Source organism: Crocodylus porosus, unplaced genomic scaffold (genome assembly GCF_001723895.1).
Source record: "Crocodylus porosus isolate Cpor-Errol unplaced genomic scaffold, CroPor_comp1, whole genome shotgun sequence".
Classification (NCBI taxonomy): domain Eukaryota; kingdom Metazoa; phylum Chordata; order Crocodylia; family Crocodylidae; genus Crocodylus; species Crocodylus porosus.
Window position 1 is genome coordinate 130,680,966 of NW_017728943.1, and position 21,767 is coordinate 130,702,732.

The following is a 21,767-nucleotide window of genomic DNA, read 5'->3' on the forward strand; positions in this document are numbered from 1 at the left end:
GAAAATAAGGGTTGGAAGGGACCTCAGGAGGTCATCTAGTCCAACCCCATGCTCAAAGTGGAACCATCCCCAACTAGATCATCCCAGACAAAGCTTTGTCTACCTGGGTTTAAAAACCTCCAAGTATGGAGCTTCCACCACTTCTCTGGGTAACTTGCTCCAATGTTACACTACCCTCCTAGTGAGAAAATTCTTTGTAATAAGTACAAATTCCCTTGCTGCAACTTGAGACCTTTTCTCCTTGTTCTGTTATCTGCCACCACTGAGAACAGTCCAGCTCCATCCTCTTTCAAACCTCCCTTCTAGTAGTTGACAGCTGCAATGGAATCCCCTCTGTCTTCTCTTCTGCAAACTAAATAAGCCCAGTTCCCTCAGCACCTCCTCAGAAGTCATGTGCCCTACTCCCCGAACCATTTTTGCTGCCCTCTGCTGGACTCTTTCCCATTTGTCCACATCCTTTCTGAAGTGAAGGGGCCCAAAACTGAGCTCAATACTCCATCTTGTGAGTACTGAATAGTGCTGAATAGAGGGGGAATAATCACTTCCCGTGACCTGCTGGCAACACACTTACCAATGTGGCCCAGTATGCTGTTAGCCTTCTTTGCAACAGTGTTTGCTCATACTCAGCTTATTGTCCACTGTAACCCCCAGGTTCTTTTCTGCAGAGCTGCTACCCAGCCAGTCAGCCCCCAGCCTGTACCAGGTCAGTGCATGGGACTATTTCATCCTAAGTGACAGATTTTGCACTTTTCCTTGTTGAACCTCATGAGATTCCTTTTGGCCCAATCATCCAATTTGTCTAGGTCACTCTGAATCCTAGCCCTACCCTCCAGCATATCTACTACTCCCCCCAGCTTGGTGTCATCTGCAGACTTGCTGAGGGCGCACTCTCTGCCATCTTCCAGGTCATTGATAAAAACATTGAACAAAACTGGCCCCAAGACCAATCCCTGGGGCACTCCATTTGATACTGGCTGCCAACTAGATATCAAGTCATTGACTATTACCCTCTGAGTCTGATGCTCCAGCCAGTCTTCTATTAACCTTAGAGTCCATTCATCCAGCCCCATACTTCTTTAGCTTGTCTGTGAGAATGTTATGAGAGACCATATCAAGGTCTAAAATCAAGGTCCCCCACATCCACTGGTCTCCCTGTGTCCCCAGAACCAGACATCTCATTATAGAAGGCAATCAGGTTGGTCAGGCATGTCTTGTCCTTGGTGAATCCATGCTGACTGTTCCTAATCACCTCCTTCTCCTCCAAATGTTTCAAGATTCCTTAAGGATCTGCTCCATGATTTTTTCAGGGACTGAGGTGAGGCTGACTGGTCTGTAGTTCCCTGGATCCTCTTTTTTCCCTTTCTTAAATATGAGCACTATGTTTGCCTTTTTCCAATCATCCAGGACCTCTGCTGATCACCATGAGTTCTCAAAGATGATGGCCAGGGGCTCTGCAATCTCAGTAGCCAACTCCCTCAGGACTGTCAGTTGCATCCCATCTGGCCACATGGACTTGTACATGTCTAGCTTTTCTAAATAGTCCCTAACCTGTTCTTTCAACACTGTTGGCTGCTCACTTCCTCCCCAAACTATGCTGCCCAGCATATGCAACTGGTAAAGAGTGCACAGGGGTGCAAGTGCCCTCCCTGGTGGGGCTAGTGCCCCCCCTGTCGGCCAACAGTGATGCTGTTGTCAGGGCTGGTGCCCCCTGACAGGGCCGCTGCCATTGGCAGCTTCTGCTGGTGCCCCCCACCCAGATTTAGGAGGCAGCAGTCACTCATGCTGCCCAGTGCAATAGTCTGGGAGCTGACGTTGCCTGTGAAGACTGAAGCGAAAAAGACATTGAGCATTTCAGCCTTTTCTGCATCTTCTGTCACAAGGTTGCCTCCTCCATTGAGTAAGGGACCCACACTTTCCTAATTCTCTTCTTGCTACTAACATACTTGTAGAACCCCTTTTTTTACCCCTGATATCCCTTGCTAGCTCCAACTCCAATTGTGCTTTGGCTTCCTTGGCTTCATCCCTGCATGCCTGAGCAATACTCTTATACTCCTCCCTAGTTATTTGTCCAAGTTACCACTTATAAGCTTCCTTTTTGTGTGTTAGCTTACTGAAGAGTTCCCTGCTAAACCAAGCTGGTCTTTTGCCATACTTGCTAGTCTTCCTGCGTATTGGGATGGTTTGTTCCTATTCCCTCAGTAAGGTATCTTTAAAGTACAGCCAGCTCTTGTGGACTCCTCTCCGCATCAGACTGGCTTCCCAGGGGATCTTGTCCATGAGTTCTATGAGCAAATCAAAGACTGGTAGGGGGTGCACGTACCCCCCAATGGCTGACACTGATGCTGTTAGTAGGGCTGGTATCCCCCCTGACAGGGCCACCCCCATCGGCAGCTTCTGTGGGTGCCCCCCTAGATTCACGAGGCACCAATCACTCATGGCTCTGAGCAAGCACATGGCTCTTCTACGTAAAGTCCAACTCCTCCTCCTCTTCTCCCCTGCCTGTCCTTCCTGAACAGTTTGTACCCATCCATCAGTCCCAGTCATGTAAGCTCCCACCACGTCTCTATTATTTCAATCACGTCATAATTCCATGACTGTGCAAGGACTTGTCTCTATACCTTCCCTGGTTCTGTCATCTTGTCACCAGAGACCTTGCAATAGCCAGGCCAGTGAAATATAAGACTTCTTGTTAAGGAATGAAGTCTCCAGGAAACATTCCAGCAGATCCAGTCCATGGGAACCAAAGGCCTGATTCTTTCTGCCCTCTTGTAAACAAGGTAGTATTTGCAATAATTCAAGCATTACTTCACTAGGTTGTAAAGGTTAGCTTTGTTCTGGGATTTGTTTTCCTATAGCTGTTCCCATGGAGAAGTCTCTAATTTACTCACAATTCAGACTAGGCTAGAGGTGAAAACGTTGAAAGATTTGAAAAATAGGGTAGAACAGACATGACAGTGGGCTGGATGGAGAAAGGAGGAGGGCCTGGTGGATCAATTGCTTGCCTAGACACTTCACTAGCTGTTTTACATTCACAATGCAAAATAGTGAGTGCCAGTGATATTGGCTCATTAAATAAATGTCCAAATGGAAACACTTCTTTCTGGAGAACAAACCTGGGGATGACATTTCACTTCAAAGTTTCTTGTTTCTGGCCCTCAATTCCCTCTTCCCATTACTGTTGTTGAAGAACTGACCATTCACTTTTGATATATTCAAACTGAATCTCTGCTTCTATTTGATGCTTAGACCTGCTGTGCTTTCATCTGACTGGCTGTTTGGCACGTGTTTCAGAAGCAGGAAAAGAATTGTTTGTGTGTGAATGCAGGGTTTGAACAGCAAGAAGTACCTTTCTTGGTTAAATTAATTACTTCATTACTATAGGCAAAAAAGTGAATACATTTGTTCATGCTAAGTAACACCTTGCTTAACAAGTAAGCCCACTGACATAGATTATTTAAATTGTAAGCTCTTTGCAACCAGGACTGTTTATGTGTATAGACTACCTAGCACAATGGGGCCCTGATCCCTGCTAGCACAACACAAAAAGCTAATAAGCATATTGTCTTTGAAAGACATTTTGTCTTCAGGCACTGCTCTGATAATGCATCTCTTCTCTTTTCCCAGAGCACCATTGAATTGGAGGCATTCATTTTGCCCATGCTATACAAGACGGATTTTTTTCTTTGTTTTACATAAAGCACTGGGTTCCTGTGGGAGTTTCAAACCAGCACAAATCTATTCCAGTTATCAATCACTAAAAACACCTAATCTGACTAGTTATGGCTCAATTTATCTTGTCAGTACAGTATAATACTAGATCATAAGAAGGGTTTTCACCTTTTTGCATTACATTCTTAAATGCTGTCTTTAAAGATTACTACTAGTTTTAAAAATCTTTTATTAAAATTTCCTTTCTAATATTACTTAGGATGCCATTAATGACTGTAATAACTTTTGGAGGTCTAAATTTCACTAGCCTATGCTTTGTTTACATTTCTTTCTCAATAGACAATGAAAATACAGCAGTCAAATGCCTTTGGTTTATGGTCCATATTTGTCCTTAAAATTGCATGTATAAGCATAAAATTGCATGGTTTATGGTGCTGTTTAACTTAAACAGAGGTGGCCAAACTAACCAAATCCAAACGATTTGTCAACAGATGCTCAAGAAAACTAAGGAAATCTGACTTATGGTGTGAAGTTAAATTGCATTTCTCCTGAGTGGATTTAATCATCATTCAAAAGGCATTCAACTGAAGTGAACTAAGATTACTTTACATTAGAATTAGAGTGTTTGCATAAGGAGTTCATGTGTTTCAACTTCACAACTGTGTCTTAACTTTCCCGAGTGCCTCTGGGGACACTAGTCATAATTGTTATGCCAACCCCTACACCATAAAGCAGCTTCCTTAGGTCTGTCTCATTATAAAGTTCTCCCATTGTGCTACTCATCTCCCAACCTAAGAAACCCCTTTGTCCTGAATCACTACTGCAGAAGTGCAGGGAATGTGGTGTCGCAATCACAGCATGGGCTGTTTCAGGTGGCCCCAGCATCCGACCTGCCCTTCGGTACAGCTGATCAACAATAAAAGGAACCCTTGTTAAGCTCAATGTCCACTGGGTTCTCCTTACCTACTAACTGGATTCTGCTTACCTACTAACCCCTATCCCAACAGAACAGTACTTAACTCACACAACCTCTGTAACAGTTGGCAAGGTATGACTGCAGTAGCTAAACCATGGTACTTTGGATAAGACCCATTTTTACTTCATACAAAGTATCTGTATCAGTCATTCATAACATATATTTAATTAACACCATTACTATAACACCACACGGTAAGATGTATTAAGGGTTTCAACGGAGGCAGTGACCAGAACTGTTCTCCTGACATTGTTTTTGACGTACTGCTACCCCTACCTGGTTGGCTGGGTGCTGGGATAATTTCCAAAGGAGTGCAATGGAAGCTTGCTGAACGTCTGTACTGTTGGATGCAAGAAGGGAGAGCAGCTGGGGCAGGACATCCATAGCAATGATGTCAGCCTGGATGTGCGCTGTTTGGAAAAATGACAAAGCAGCTCAGTGGGGCAGAATGCTGTTAGATGGTATGTGACATGATTATGGCCCAGTCTGAATGAACACTATACAGACTGGTGGCTAAATGGGGCTGTCATAATAGATCTTCTGACCTATGCAGGCTAAGCCAAATCCTATTATTGCCAAACTATAAAAAATGAGCTTCATCTGTTCTGCCTCCCTCTCCCATCATAATCTCCAGAGGAATAATACAGACCTAGACTTGAATATGGCTTTGAAAGTGTTTTGGCCTCCTCTGCACTAGTCAAGCAGATGGTGTCTGCAAGGAACTTGGCAGGAACAAGCTGCGTTGTAAAGGAGCAGCACTAGGGAGGTGAAAGGTGAGGGGAGCCTGTCTATTCCAGTTTTCTATTGCTTTTACACTGGCAGGGGGTAGAAAAGCAGGATGCAGTGAGGCAAGGATGATGTGATCTTTGAAATTTTGGAAGAACATTTTAAATGTTCTCATCCTTGTTTTGAGATCTGCAGATTCTGGACAAGGACAGGCCTGATTTCTGTCCCACAGCAGAAGTTATTTCTTTACCTTCTGTACAAAGAAGCCAACTAAGTTGTTCTGGGAAAGTCTTAGGTATGACAAAACAATGGAACAACCTGTTTCAACAAGAATGAAAATAATTTTGGGAAACATAGTCACATGACCTTGGACACATTTACACAGTAGAGGAAGGGCCTTTTTGTCATATTGGGGTAAACACTGGGGCCACTGAAAGAAGAAACTTGACAGCAGGCTGAATAGCTGACAGAGAAAAATGAATGCATCAGAGTGGAGAGCTCTGAAAATGGACTCCTTAGGTGCAGCAGCACAGTATTCAATAACAGAAGTACTACTGAGGTATATGTGCCAGGTAACAGTAAGGGAAAGACACAAAAAAAAACCCTTATGAAAATTCCCAAAGATATTTTTAATCAAAGATATTTTTAGATTAAAGATCAAATTTAAAAAGATACCAGACAATGATTTAGAAATCTAATGGAGCAAAACGAAGCCTATGGTAACACAGCAGACTCTGATTTCACTTCCGAAGTATGAGGCATGACTTGTATAAGAACAGCAGTCATCTAGGGGTGTTTGAGTATGGGATGGGAATAGCTGGCAATCCCCCACAACCCCTGCAGCTCAGGAATAGGTGGCATCTCCAAAGGAAAAAGGAAGGACAGAAAAAGCTGTGATCTAATAAGATCCATGTAGAACTATCAGAGAACCTCTTATACAGCTAGTTATAGCGTTAGCTGGTGCAGAGAAATTAATCATCATAAGTACTTTTAGGGTGTGTCTACATGCGATGCTATGTTGCTGTAGCAATGCGCTACAGCCATGTAGCATCCACGGGTGTCTACGCATGGCCAGCAGCTACTTCTCTGTAGCAGCATGCTCCCCCATTATAGCATGCTGCTATGGCAAAGTAGCTGCTAAAAATAACCATGCACCATGCTTATGGCATAATATGGGCAGTTATTGCACTGTGCTTCCTTTTGGAAGTACTAAAGCACGGTGCAGTAACAACATCGCTGTAGGGCAATGTGTAGATATGCCCTTACATGCAATTCATCATGAAAAGCCCAGAGAGAAGCACCACAAATTACAGGCTGTGGAAACGTCATCAAAGAAATACAGCAACTTTCTGGCTATTTTCTTTAGGATGAAGGACCAGTGCATTCGTCACTAGCCAACAATCTTGTTTCTATGGGCCCTTTGCTTGTTGCCTCTCACAGCACTTTGTCCCCTGCCTCCATGTTCCTACCTGTTTGTATTCCAATTACTTACTCCACTATATACTCTGCTCTATGCTGTCCTTTCACAAGATCTGACGAAGTGAACTTGGGTTCACAAAAGTTTATGAGCTTTCTCTCTGTGTATCTCTCTCTCTATACATATCTTATTTAGTTAGTTTACAAAGGTGCATGTCTACCTGGCCCTCTAAATGGCCTTGTCATGCAAAGGGAAAGATGGATAGAAAGAGATGTCAAGCATTGCAGAAAGCTCTATTCTGTTTGTATTTTTATACCTCAGTCATCGTAACTAGTGTATCTATATTAACTTAGAGAGGTAAGGATTATTGTGGGTGATATATTTTATTGGACCAGTTCCATGGTTGGGATACACTAAGACCTAAGTTTCCAAATACAATATATTCAAAAGTTGCATTTAAAAACTTGCCTAAGTTTATTCCAATCATACAGTTTCATAGATTTCATAGACATTGGAGCTGGAAGGCTCTCAAGATTGTTGGGTCTAGCCCTCTGCCTAAGGGGCAGGAAGTCAGCTAGGATCAAAGGATTCCAGCAAGATAGGCATCCAAATGTTTCTGTTCAGTTGATCCAGTAAAAGACATCATCCCAACAATCCTTGCCCTTTACATTTCCTGGATCATCACAGAATATCATTCCAACACTATATTAAATTAGTACTTTTCTAGCAGGAATAATTTCCTCAAACAGCCAGCAGATGGAGTCAAAGCTTTTACAGAAGCCGTAAAATATACTCATTTTTTTGGACAAGCAAAGGGGAAAGGGCTCCTCTGCTCCTGTCTCTCATGAGATCTTAGTTTGTTCACTCTCTAAGTGAAGAAGCCTGTGTAGACTTTTTCAATAAACAGGACGGCGGTTGTGCACATTTTTTATACCATTGCGAGGCTTCTCCTTCTGTTGCCAGCCTATACTGTAAAAACATATCTTGCACATTTACATGGAGCTTGACAGGTAAATGCTTTGGGCAAGTTAAGTTTCCTAAGACAAAGCCACTCCCAGGAGTCAGAGGTGATGCTCCACCCAACTAGTAGTCTCGGAGGACTTCTGTCTCTTCCTCAGTACTTTCTAGGCACTGGAGTCATCATCACTAGGAGTGTGCTTATTAAACTTGCTAATACTCAGAAAGAATTGGGGCATTTCTCCATTCACATTCCTCTGAAGACATTTCCCCTCTGGGGAAGGGAACACTGAAAGCGGGGTTAACTAGAACACACCTCCCCAACACATACACAGGCCTGCAGCCTGTTCTTTCCAGCAGAGGCATGTTGCATATGGACCCCCAAGTACACCCAGCAGGCGAAGCCATAACTTGGCTCGTAACAAGGAGAACTACATCAAGTCTGATGTCTGGTCTGAAAAAAGAAAAGGAAATTGAGAGAGGATTTCATCCCTGCCTCTGAAGACATTACTTACCACTTACAGCCAAATTTCTCAAACACACACAAGCCTGGCTTGAAACCTGAATATTGACAATTAAAAAAAAAAAGGTGAAGAGAGTAAATATTTCAGCAACCAGATAGGTCAGCTAAAGTAATTTAAATAAAACTGAAGCATTAGCAGACTACAAAATTTATTCAGAGTTTATTTGGCTTTTTTCAAAATCTGTTGGATAAATCCAGCATATAGAGGCATTAGTTCAATTTTCACCAGCACATACACCTGGTTAATCAGTGCTAATCAGAGCTGGCTGAAACTTGGAATTTATGTTTTATAGAAACCCCTGATGTTCTGAAAGCAGTTTTGCTTCTAATTTAGAATATAGTAAAGTATTTTTATATACTGAAAATTATCATTTCTGGAACAATGTAATTTTGAAACCTTAATCTGAAATTTTGATTCAGATTGTAAAATTATTTTGATTTTTTTGGTTTTTGAATGTTATTTTATGGCATTTTCCATTTTTATATCAAGTTTATATAATTTCAGGATGTCAGAAGAAATAGCACATTGTCTGACATCATAATATGACATGATATAACCAATGAAACACTGTTTTCATTTTACTTTTTAAATCACTAAGGGCAGCTGCTACTTCATACTGATTTGCCTAGAAAAGAAGATAAGAGATTTCCAAGGGTGCTGACAGACATGCAGGACCCTGCTCTAACTCAGTGCTTTATATAAAGCACCATTAGTTAGATATCTCCCCAAACCAAATAGACATATGCCTGTTGGGTCACACTGAAACTAAGCCTGTTTGCAATGGAGTAGCTACCCATCTCCCCCAGCTCAGGCCCCGCCTCCCCCCAGCTCCAGTGCTGTCTGCAGAAAAAAGCGGGGGGAGAAGGGAAAGAAGTGAGTTGCAGGCTGGAGTTTGCCTTACGTGAGCTGGAGGGGGGAGGGAACACCTGGGAGGAATCATGAAGCAAGGGGGCTTCAATCCACACACCCCCAGCTCAGGCCTGGCAAACCCCAGCCTGCAGTTCACTCCCCACTCCTTCCTGCAGATAGTTCTGAGGGCAGGACTGAGCTACATCAGCCCAGCCTTGATCACACCACAAATTAATCCTAGGGAACAGAAGTTCCCTAAGGCATTCCAAAGTGGAACACCTTCATCTGATCCCTCATTTGAAGAGGGTTAATATGTCATGCGACTGGCCACCTTTAAAGCACTCTGCAGCCATGCTTGTGTGTCACAGCATGGCTCTAGAGCACTTTCAGAGGGCTGATAGCGTGGCAAATGTAACTTATGTCTGTACCTCAAGTGTATCCTGTTTAAATTATATTATTATTGTGACATATCAGTAGTATTTAGTAGTACATGTTATTAAACAGTGTAAAGGTAAGATAAGAATTAAACAAAATCTATGAGGTAAAATTCTAAATTAAATTTTGAAATGCTCAAAGGGAGTTTTAATTTTTTTTCCAAAATGTAAATGTTCCAGAATATCTTCTGATTTGAAATATTTTTCACATTTAATAAAAAGTCACATTTTCAAAATGTTTCTATTCAAACTCAAATTCAAAGCATCTTTCGTGAACTATTTTTGCTTTATAGTCAATTATTTCTGAGTAGGTTAGAGAACTCCAGTGTAGTTTGGCAAGCTGACAAGAAGCTAACATTTCATTCTTAATGTTTGTTTACATCAGATTTTTCAAAAGAACAGCACCAAAATGAACTGACATATTTCATTTTCTGTGCTTTTGCTTTGCTTTCCCCTGAAGGAAATGAACCTTATTTTGCTCTGAGAAGTAGATTTCTGTTTTCACCAATTTCATTAGTAATAACTAAAACTGTGGTAGCCAAGCTGGTATAGATGTCAAAGGGAAGATGGGATAGAAGGTAACGCTTGTGGTGGCCAGTATGGGGCTCTCCAGTGTTGAGCCACCCACCTTACCGCACCCAACCAAAACCAAGCTTCAGATGCCTCCCTAAGGGCACCAACTTCTGGCAAACCACCTTCCTGGAGCACACCCACAGGCCTGGGGTAACCGCTGCCACCACCCAAGTTCCAGTCTCTGTTAGGACTCTATGCTGCTTGGGGTACACAGACCCTGTAGAGCTTGGGGTTGCTTAACCCCAGTAGGATATATCTGGGTGCTTCATATAGCCTGAAGCATTAACAGTAGCCTCCCTTAGTCAGATAAGCAAGGGAGCTAAAAGGCTTACCTAATCCCTCTCAAGCAGGTACAGCAAGGCTTGCTATAACAGATAGCTTTATTGATTGGAGAAGGTAGGTATGGAGAGGGGTACAGGTCAGTGATGTATGAAAAGAAAGAACCTTGAGCAAATAGAAGCAGCTTGGTAGCCTTTTGGTACACTTCTAGATAACATCATCTTAAGTTACTAGCTAAAATCCACGTGTTACTCACATTTACATCCAGAGTCCGACAGAGCTCTTTCTCTGGAGGCTGGATGGTTTGTTTGCTGTGTCCCAAAACATGTCTTCCCCCTTTTCTCATGGTCGGACTCTTATACACCTATTGTGACTTCATCAGTAAGTTCCCACCAAAAGCAGTCCCATTGGCTGCTACCAGTGAGATAACTAGTCACATGACCTGCAGAAGCATGAACCCAACACAATAGAGGGCCAGGTTCCCCCTCCCTATAGGATTTTTAGAGCCCATCTAGTCATGCAGGCAGGTAACACATGGGGGGTTTGGGCTGTCTGCTTACCACAGTGAGGCAGACTGGGGCGTAGTTCCTCCACAATGCTAATGTCAAGGACAAGACTGACTTAGTAATTCCCCTATATTCCTCATATGCTTTCTGTGACCTATTTCAGTGCCCTATAGATAAAATCTGAGAAGTACCACTCATGTAAAGATTATGTGAGCAATATTAGAGATATGGAAATGACATCAAGGCCTTGCATAGATTTTTTGATTCTTTGAAGGCTTTCTAGTTATTTAAATTTATATTATTGCCATTGATCTTCATTTTGTTTGACATCTGGGGGTGCGTCTACATGTGCATTAACAGGCTTTAGTTAATATGCATTAAATCTAGTACTACAAAATCTAGTACCTCCATGGTGAGGTACTAGGAAAATGCATATTGGCCTGTCTTAATGTGAATTAACTAAAAAGCATTATTTTAAGTGATGCTAAATGTACATTTACCTATTTAATGCACATTAAGAAAAAACCCGCATTTTTTAAGTGATGCTTTAATGTTCATTAAAGTAGGTTAATGTGCACTAAAGCACATTAAAGCACCCTGGGAGGAAGAACACTTGGGATCAGCGAGGAGCGGGTGAGTTGACCATTATCATCTAGGGGTATCTAAAGGAAAAAGGCACTTTCTTGCCAAGTTACCTGTTGAAAGGAAAATTGGTGATAGCATGCTCATTTTCACAAGCTTTTACTGTCCTGTGTTCTTTTTCTGCACAACTGAAACTGGCAGGGGCCGGGCCAACCCCTTAGGTCACTTTTACACGTGCTCTGGAGATGGGGGTAGCGGGTGTTTTAATTAAAGCGGCCCCAAGAGCCGCTCTAATTAAAACAGCACAGCATCTCGTGTATCAGTGTCCCCACACTTCAAAATGGTGCCAGGGGTGCTTGAACAAACTTTATTTCAAGTGCCCCCTCCCCCCATTTTGAAGCATGGGGACAATGATATATGAGATGCGGGAGCATAGGTGACTGGTAGGGGGTACATGGGGGTGCACATGCCCCCCCGATGGGGCCAGTGCCTCCCCAATGGCTGACACCAATGCTGTCAGTAGGGCTGGTGTTCCCCCTGATAGGGTCAGTGGCTTCTGCGGGTGAACCCCCTGACTCAGGAGGAACCAGTCACTTGTGTGCGGGAGGCTGCTGGAGCATAGTAATTACCATGCTCCAGCAGACTTGGTTAATTGAGCCTGCTCCAACATGCTGTAATTACAGCACACTGGAGCAGCCTCCCAGCATGTCTACAGGTACCCTTACAGCTTCATGGTCACCTAAAAAAATATCCATTCAGAGGACTGTGGATGATAGCAGCACCAAAGTTTCTGTGTTAATATTTCTCTGTGTTAATATGCGTCGTTTCTGTGTTAATATTTCTCTCTCTAGGCTGAAAGTAGAAATTCCCTCTTTCAGGATGGATCCTTCAGGATTCCCTACTTCACCATGGATCCTGTGGGATCCTATATTCCTCAGGTTTCCATTACATTTTGCTCACTGCCGCTTCCCTATAAAACTGCTTCTACTGCAGGCATATTTTCTAGATGTTCTCCCTGCATTGTTCCTTACATGAAGCATGGAAGTGAAAACAAATATAAACTACTGGAGACTTTCTGCAACAGCTTGTGCTGTTGCATGCCCTGGCCTTAAAGATATTGGGACAATAGGAGGCATCACATACATAGGCATTTTTAACATAAGTCGGGGCTAAACCTATCTATAGGCTTCCACATTTTCAAGGAAGTGAAGAAGAATCTGGGGTACCTTAATGATCTCTGTTCTCTCAAATGATCTATTTTGGGGCAAGTCGAGCTACATGGGCCACTCTGTCCTGTCTATGTTGCTTTGCTTTGTAAGCATGCAGGAAGCAGGCAGAGAGAAAAGTAGAGTACAGCCTGATTCCTACAACAGGAACAAGAAATGCGCATGAAGTGGTTTTGGAAATTAAGGCAACTAGTTCTCTATACCTCTATGCTGGCTCCAATTAGGAGCAGTGGAGACAAAGTGCAGCACAGAAAGGCCATCACAGACACTGTACATGCTTCAGCAATGTTTTGCATGAGGGGGTAAAATGATATAGAGGAAACTCAGTCTTGAGCCCCAATTCTCAGGAGAGCTTTAGGAGTGTGCTAGACTGTTGACAGGACCAAACTAAGTAGTTTTTTTTTAAACTGGATGACCAGTAGGTGAGAGCTAAGTAGTGGGAGTAGCTCCTGGCATTAGTATAAATATACCCACAGAGTTTGCCTTATATCCATAGTTTACCTACATAGCATCCAACAGATGTGGAATTTGCTAACACGGAGAGAATGCTGCACAGGCTTGTCAGAACAAGATTAACTACATGAGCTTTACAGCTACAGTAATAAATGCCTTGTCTACAGCGAAGCCTGAACCAAAATCCTAGATATGAACACACAACACATACAGCAAACTCAGCTTCATAAGTGGCCTGCAGTTCTTGGAATGAGACTGTCCAGGTCTCTGGATGTGAGTGCACTTGAGCACTCCTACAGCTGAGCCCCATTTGTGTTTTCTTTTTGAAAGTAAAACCAATAAACAAAATCTATTTTTAGAAACATTTTTCACATCCCACTGTTTGGACCAAGAAGGTGTGCCAAGCAATCTATACAATCAGGACTTAGTTGAGATGATATCTTTTATTAGACCAACAAGATTTTTGCAAAAAAAAATCTTTAATTGCTTAGCACAACACTCCTTGGTCTATTAAAGGAATTAAAATAATTAAATATTTTTTTTTTCACAAAAATCTTTTTGGTCTAATAAAAGATATCATCTCTGCTATAGGTCCTGATTGCTTTTTCCTCTAAACCAATATAGCTACAACCTGAATACCAATCAATCTATACTGCATTTGGCGAGTCTCTTCTGCTTTTGCTTTACACTATAAAGCCTGGTCAATCTAGTTACACTCAGTGTGAATAAGCTATGGTGTAACATACACAATTAAGGGAGCATCAGGACGTAGCTTGCTACTGTTGTTGCAATTACACACCTTTCCCCATATTCTCTTCTTTACCTTTTCCACAGATGAAGACAGGAGAGAAATGAGTGTCCGCAGAAGGAACCCGTCACCAGTTCTCAGCATCGCTTCATGGTGATGGGAGTTGGCTGCCAGGTTGCTTAGAGCAGTACAACTGTAATACTGAAAAAATAGAGAAAGATTAGAGTTCCAACAGCTGTTTCTTCTGTGCAGATGCAGCCTGCTCTCACACACCATCTCTGTAGAAGGCTTTATAGATTTAACCCTTGTAGGCTATGCCAGCCTACTTGTTCAGTTGGTTTGCCACTCTGAAGTCTCTGCTGTTGCAACTACGCTGCTACTGGTAGCTGTGATGGCTAAATGAAAGCTAATTTAGGTATGTCTACATGAACATAGCTTGGGAAGACATACTAAAAACCTGGTTACATTTCAGAGCAAGTTCTGAGGAGGTAAGCTTGAATGGGTAATACCTTATAGACTGGAAAGGAAGATAAACTGAGGTTATATCTGTACTGCAGGCACAGAAGTGACTGTGACTTGGCACAGAGAAACTCGAGCTAGCTATTCCACCTGCAGCAGCACAGAGATCAGCAGAGTAAATAAGCCCACACTGAGCTCTGGTCATTTCAGGTCAACCGCTAACTCATTTAAAACTTACTCAGATATCATTATACTACACTGAAGCCTGCAAGGTAGACATTCCCTCTTGTCCCTGTGTGTTCATACATTACTACAGGGGACAGCATATATGGTAACTACCTGCAAATATTTGAAGGCTGCAAAAACTAGGACAGATTACATGAGATACCTGGAGATGTAATTACACGTAATGAGCTGAAATAGTGAGGGCATTTTAACATGAGTATTTAGGAAAGCTTGCAAGGCTGAAACAGTTTGCGAAAGGTAGTTGTGATATCCAACATATGGCACATAAGACTGGACAAAAAAACTAGAAAACATACCCTGAGAGACAGTCCTGTGTTGGCTAGTAGACAAACTGGATGAGCAAGCCAGTGCTATCTATCGTGTCTATTCTGATTGTTGTTTTTTCATCAGATTATTTCCTTTAGACAAGGGTGTAACTGTGTGAATATGTGCATAATCACAAAAGGGTTATATATGATCATGGGCACCAGTATTGCTTATCTTCTTTTCCCTTGCTGCTGAATTCAGCAGGGGAGGGTGGCAATGGAAGACAAACAGAAGCAGTGCTCATGCCCTGGGCTCTGAAGCTGTGTGAAATTGGGGGATGTGGTTAGACCCTGCACCAAACTGCTGGTGAGCTCAGAGTTCATGGCACACGTGGAGCTCTGGCAGAAGCTGTACTGAGATGCCAGTGAGATCAGAAACCTCTCTGAAAATGTAGTGCGTGAGAAAAGGAGGGAGTGACTCTGCCACTGCATTCCCTTTCGATACACCCCTGTTGGATGTTAATTTTGGGGGAAGAGTCTGTTTTGGACAGTGGATAGCATAGCAGGCCATAGTCTAAAACAGAAGTTCATAGGTATGACTGTAACACAATAAATGATTTAAATAATTATAATGTTATTATCATCACCATGTATAAAATGTATAACAACAGCAATAATGAATAGCTTCTTCTGGTGCAAAGGGTAATTCAAGAACACAGAGGCCATTCATTTTGCCCTAGACAGTAGAAAGGTAACTTCACAGCACCTCTGTGTGCACATGAGCACATGCATTATCCTATCAGAGCTGAACATCTGTTCACCATGTTGGGCGTATTTCACACAGCTAGATTCATTGTGACAACAGCTCCTCTTGGTTCACTAAATTAAAAACAAAACAAAACAAAAGGTCTTATGTCCCTTATTTTTTCTATCCATCCCTGCCTGGATAAACCTCTAGTCATTATATTTTATTTCTGAATTCTAACAATTATGCAATATCCAGGGTGGCATACTTTGCTTTTATTACTTAAAAGCTGCAGTTTGCTTTAACTCTACCTGCACTTCTGCGTCAGGAGACTCTAACAACAAGGTAAGAACTGGGAGGGCTCCCTCCCTGCACAGGACTTGTTGGATCCATTCTGCGAGGCAAAAAAAGAGGACACATTTCAGTGTTGGGGAAGAAAGAACCCAGTGGATAAATTGCCTTCTCCCCCAACATAAAATCACATAGATATACTAGGACAGAAACTTTTTGAAGTAAAATGGATATGGCCAGCTGATGACCACTCAATAATTTAGATTCATCCAGACACATGCAGCAGTAGGAATGACTTGAGACTGACACTCCATAGAAGATAAAGTCTGCTCAGAAGCTGAAGGATCCCTTGTGAAGAATGGCAGTATAGAACCATTTTAGTCATAATGACAAATTAAAAATGCTCAGGAAGTGCCAAGCAAAGGGCAGGTTCACAGCTGTCTACAGCTTTAAAACCCCACCTTAAAAAATAAATAAATCTGGACTTTGTACAACAGTAGCAGTCTCACTCTCCCACAGTACACAAAGGGACACAAAGGGACAGAGCAGCCCTGACAGTACTGTCCTGATAAATAGGATTTATTTCTACAGCATAATGTTTTTCTATGTTTTCTTATGAGAATTAATGAAAAATAACATGACATACAAAACCTGCTCCCAGTGAAGTCCATAGCAATAATCCATTAAGCTTGAATCAAACCTATTGAGCTTGTCTATGCTACCTCTGTGCCATGCCTAAGAGTGGACCCAATTTGTGTGTACCAAACCCTGGAAAAGGCACAATGTAGCCACCATAAAGCAGATACCAGTGAGCACACCTGAATCAGAGGAACAGTCTCAAACAGTAACATTGCCTCATTTCAGAGTTTGGTGTGCACTGAACAGGGGTGCGTTGGCGGTGCATGATTCCCAGGGTCAGTACTGAGATGGCACAGTCAAGTCCATAATATTTGCCCTTATTTATATCCTGCAGCACCAGGTTTGGAATAGCAGAGTGTTTATTTACATGCTTTGGGAGTGTGGGGGACACACTCTAATTAGAGCCTCTGGGGCGTCTCCACACTGAAAAATGGCTGCAGGGACACTAGAAAGAGCTTTAGTTAAAGTGCCTCTGCCACCAGTTTTTCAGCATGGGGATGCTGATACATGTGATGCTGGAGTATGGTAATTACCATGCTCCAACAGTCTTGATTAAATGTATGGTAATTACAGCATGTCAGAGCAGCCTCGCTGTATAGGTATAAGTGTCCTAAGATAGTGAGTAAAAGTTGTAGCAGAGGTTGCCCTTGTTAGGTCACTGTGGATGTGTCTACATGAGAAGCTTCACTGTGCAGTAGCATAGTTTACTGCTCATGCTCAGTAAGTATGCGTGTCTACACATGTACAGGTTTACTGTACAGCAAACTTCAGTAATCGCAAGTAAATTTGCTACCTGCTAATGCAAGTAGCAAATGTACTTATGATGAGTTGCTGCATGGTAGCACTTGTGTAAACTCCTGACTGGGAGCAAATCTGCTTCTGGTCAGCTAGCTAGCAGAGGGCGGGAGATTGCTCTCTGCCCCTGGGAACTGTCTGCTGCAGGGGTGGACTCCACCACCAGAGCCCAGGTGAGGATTATGTCCCCCTGGCCTGGCAGCAGGGAGCTCCAAGCCCCCACTCTGAGATTACAATTGGGGAGCAGGGGCTGGGAGATCCTTATCCCCCAGTGCCAGCTCCATGGTCATGGGTTGGCCCTGGGAGATAAGGATCTTCCAGCGCTGGCCCTACAACTCAGCGCTGGGAGATAAGGCTCTCTCAGCACTGGTCCCACAACCATGGAGCTGGCAGTGGGAGATCCCTGGTGGTGGTGGCTGGGGACCCTGTTCCCTGCCCAGCTTGGTGATCATGAAGCTGGGTGAGAACAGCCTCTCCAGCCCCCACCTCACAATCATGGAGCGGGGGCTGGGAACTGTCCTGGTCAGCTGTAGGTCCCAGGCCTATGTCCCAGTTGGACAATCAAGACACAGGACTTGGAAAGAGCTGCATGGGTAGGGCAGGTCCCAGCCCCCTGCACCATCCACCAGTGAGGCAACTAGTAGCACGCTCCCAGATGGACAGGGAATCCCCACCCAGCTGGGGGCTCGCTGCTAACTGCCCCATTAGCAGATCATGGCAGGAGGCTGGGACCTGCCCCTCCCCCTCAGCTCTTTCTATGTCTCCTGCCTTTATTGAGGAGCCAGGGCTTCCTGCTACCGGGGTAGGGGTACATGGTCCCCCCTCCAGCAGCAGGCAGCCCCCAGGGGCAGGGAGCAATGTCCCAGCCCTGGCCAGGAGACAACCATCTCCAGGTCCAGTGCTCCCTGCCAGCCCCTGGGCTAACACCGAGGTGGAGCCTAGAGTTCCCCTTGGTGGTGGCAGGGGCCCAATGCAGGGCCCCAGGAAGCAGGAGCAGTTTGCTGCCATTAGTAACAAATCTGCTCCCACTTCCCTGCATGTGTAGATGCCTGCCTCCCTAGTAAACTGCTCCTGGATCTAATGCACATGTAGATGCATCCAGTCTATTTTAAAGAGTGAATCTATTCAAAAATCCATCAACACAAAAGGAGAAAAGCTAATATCTGAAAATTCTGTCAGTCACCTGAGTGGTGATTTGTTAGGTTGCAATGTAGCTTAACTGGGTTTGAAAAATCAAGGCTTGCTATCAGAAGTGTAACAATGCAGCCAGTAAGGTGTCCAGATGAGCCTGCATGTGCTTCTTGCAGCATCTCAAACCGCTTTGTGTGGGAATTGGGGCAGCTACGACACATGGCAGCTTTTGGTTGCCAGTGTGCATGCAGCTGTGGTGTCAGACTTTTTTTTTAGGTAAGCACTTTATAGATGAACCATTAACTTGAAAGTACCTGATTGTGTGAGGTTAAGAATAGCTCCAACTGCATTTTGTTGGACCCTAGGATCATAGGAGTTGGCCAGCACCAGTAAAGGTATGACACCTCCTGCTGAAGTTATGGCCTCTCGGTTGGACTCTGATGGGGGAGAAAACAAGGTAAGAGAGAAGTAAGATGCTCTTTTTCAGTATAGCTCCCTCTGACTCTAATAAGGCCTGAAAAGGAAACTAGAAAGTAGCTTTATCTGTTGGCTATTTTACTGAAGTTTTACTGGATGTCACAATCATTTGCATGCTCAGAGTGAACCCACTTAAAAAAATTACAAGCACAAAAGGAAACTAATTTCTGGAAATTTGAAATAGTCATGAATCATATATGATTCAATGATAGTGAATGTCTGACAATTGACATGCACACTCCTCCTGTACTGGTAAGAGTAAAGTATCATGCTATATGGAGGTAACTTTCCCTAAACTAACCATAAGGTTTCAAATTTACCTTAGGCTCTAGATGTGTCCTAGCAAGATACTTGTAATCCATTTGTAAGTAACATATCCATAAACAAATATATAATTGGAAAAAGGGTTTAATTAATTTAGCAAAGTCAATCTGGTGGGCAAAAATCTGTCCTTAATTGTATCTTTGTCACTCTACTGAAGTCCTTTGAGATGGCATGGAATTTGAGGACGGAATTTCACTGATACACATGGGGGAGCTGCGACGCACTCCCTGCGTCTCCTGGATGGGGCATGGCTCCATCCTGCACCCCACCTTGTCCTGGCTGTGCAGGGTCTGGCGGGGCAGCCATGGGGGTCCCAGGGGCTCCGTCTCTTTTGGCCTGGTGGCACAGCTGAGGCTGCTCTGCTCTGTTCCCCCAGCTCTGGCCACCCCTGGGTGGTATGGGACTGGGGCTGGGGCCAGGGCCAGTGTGGGGAGGGAGCCAGGGCTGGGCTAGGGGGTGGCAGATTTGCTGGCACCAGTGCCAGGCCTGGAGGAAGGGGTGGCCCTGATCCCTGGCCTGGCTTGGCTCTGCTCCCTCCTGATCCCTGGCCAGCCCCATCCCCATCCCCATCCCCATCCCCATCCCCATTCTCTCTCCCTCTTCCTCCGCCCCTCCACCCACAGTCTTTCCCACTGGGGGGGGCATGTGCACATATGCGCACACACGCTCAGCCCCCACCCCCAAATTTTTCTCCCTCCATGTATGCACATGATTAAAAGTATCAAGGTCCTTCATTAGATGGTGTTTCCCAGCCCTTCTGTTTACTAATCTGTAAAACAAGTATTGATCTATTCGGAGCACTGTAAGATTTTAACAAGTCCAGGGTCCATTGGGACTATGATAAAAAGCACTATTCTTATTGATTTATAACACTGTACTTTGTGGTCTGGTTCTTCTTGTTCATCACTAAATATTTTGGACCATGCGCAGTCAGCTTTTTTGGATGTGTCTATATGAGATATTTACTGTAGAAATGCCTAATTAGCTCCTCAGTAAATGTTTCAGCAACTACACATGTGACCCTATTAGGCCTCTGTAAACTAATAAACTGTGCCGCAGATTAGTACTTGTAAATACAAGTCATATTCTGCAGTAGAGTTTTTTAGTGTGCAGTAATGCACATGTAGGGCGCGTCCAGACGAGCCTGCATGTGCTTCTTGCAGCATCTCAAACCCCTTTGAGATGCTGCGAGAGGCATGTACGGGAATTGGAAAAGGTTCCCTCCGCTGCAAGTTTGCAGTGCAGGGGAAAAATTAGACCCCTGGATATCCAGGGGTCAAAAAAAATGGAACGAATAAAAGTGGGGCAGGCAACCACCGATCTCTGTGGTTGGCCAGAACCTCTCTGTGGTTTGCCCTCACTCTGGTGCTGAAGCAGGCAGTGTGCCAGCAGCAGGGCTCCAGTGCTGGTAAGTAAGGGATTAGGGGGGCTGGAGGAGAGGGAAGGGGACCATGGGGGGGACCCCTGCTAGCCCCACCTGCTCCCCCAGCTCCCCATCGCTTCCCCACCAGACCCCATCCCCTGCCTGCCCCCGAATCCCTTCCGTGCCCAGCCCCAGCCCCCGCCTGCCCCCCAAGCCTCCCAATCCCTGCCCTGCTTGGCCCCATCCCCCACCCGCTTCCCTGATCCCTGCCCCACCACCCCAACATCCCCACAATTAAAAAACCCCCAAAAGCTCCTCTGGCATTTACCAGCAGTTCTAGCTGCCTGTTGGGGTCACTGAGGTTCCCCCACACAGAGGGGTGGGGTGATAGCCCCAGCAGCCCCAGCCCAGGCCCTGTGCTGCCCAGGGCAGCTGTCAGGAGGCCCCAGAGCCCCCACAGTCCCTGCTTCTATGGTGAGTAGAGGCTTTTTTTTTTAAAGTGCTGGAGCCTGGGGTTGGGGTGGGGGCAGCCATCATGGGGCTGGGGGTGCAAGTGGAGGATGGGACTGGGCAGGGTAGCCATTGGGCAGTCTGGGGGGTAGGGCTGGGTGGGGCAGCCACTGCGGGGGCTGCAGGAACCGGCAGGGGATGGGGCCAGGTGGGGCAGCAATCGTGGGGCTGGGATGGGGCACATGGGTCCTGCAGGGGGGAGTGGCCCCTGTTGCAGGGGGCTGTTACCCCTGGTGGGAGGCTGTAGCCATCCAAATTGCTTTATCACTGCTAACACTAAATTGCTAGACATCCAAATTGCTTTAACACTGTAGATATATCAATAAAACATGTCCAACTGATCACTGTCTCTCACTCTCTCTCTCTCTCTATATATAGCGGTCTTTTAATTGTGGAGGAACATGGATTTTAGGGTACTTTACAGAGTGACTTTGGGATTTTTTTTATCAGGGATTTTTCAGTTTTCCAATAGGGAACACCAGAATTCTTGCTAGGGAGGCCAGTGGCAGGACTCTGCATGCTCAGAGCTGGCACCTTGGACCCAGCTGGAGGTGGCTGATTTCCTGGCCAGGAGGACATGCTTTGACAGTTCAAAGCAGGCCACCACACCCAGAACATCTTCT

At 44.5% G+C, this 21,767-nt stretch overlaps 1 protein-coding gene across 2 annotated transcripts in view; it reads right to left on the bottom strand.

The window, feature by feature from the left end:
• The window catches only part of LOC109320196 (vacuolar protein 8-like), a 63,690-nt gene that overhangs the window by 22,159 nt on the left and 19,764 nt on the right, over nt 1-21,767 (bottom strand). Inside the window, exons 5-9 of one of the 2 annotated variants that reach the window (XM_019550202.1) lie at nt 18,785-18,907; nt 15,926-16,008; nt 13,995-14,120; nt 8,261-8,306; nt 4,922-5,055 (exon numbers count right to left, since the gene is read on the bottom strand). In XM_019550202.1, the coding sequence (XP_019405747.1) occupies nt 4,922-5,055; nt 8,261-8,306; nt 13,995-14,120; nt 15,926-16,008; nt 18,785-18,907 (512 nt within the window). Of the gene's footprint in view, nt 1-4,921; nt 5,056-8,260; nt 8,307-13,970; nt 14,121-15,925; nt 16,009-18,784; nt 18,908-21,767 lie in introns of both variants that reach the window. The other variant, XM_019550201.1, reaches the window with a different exon arrangement.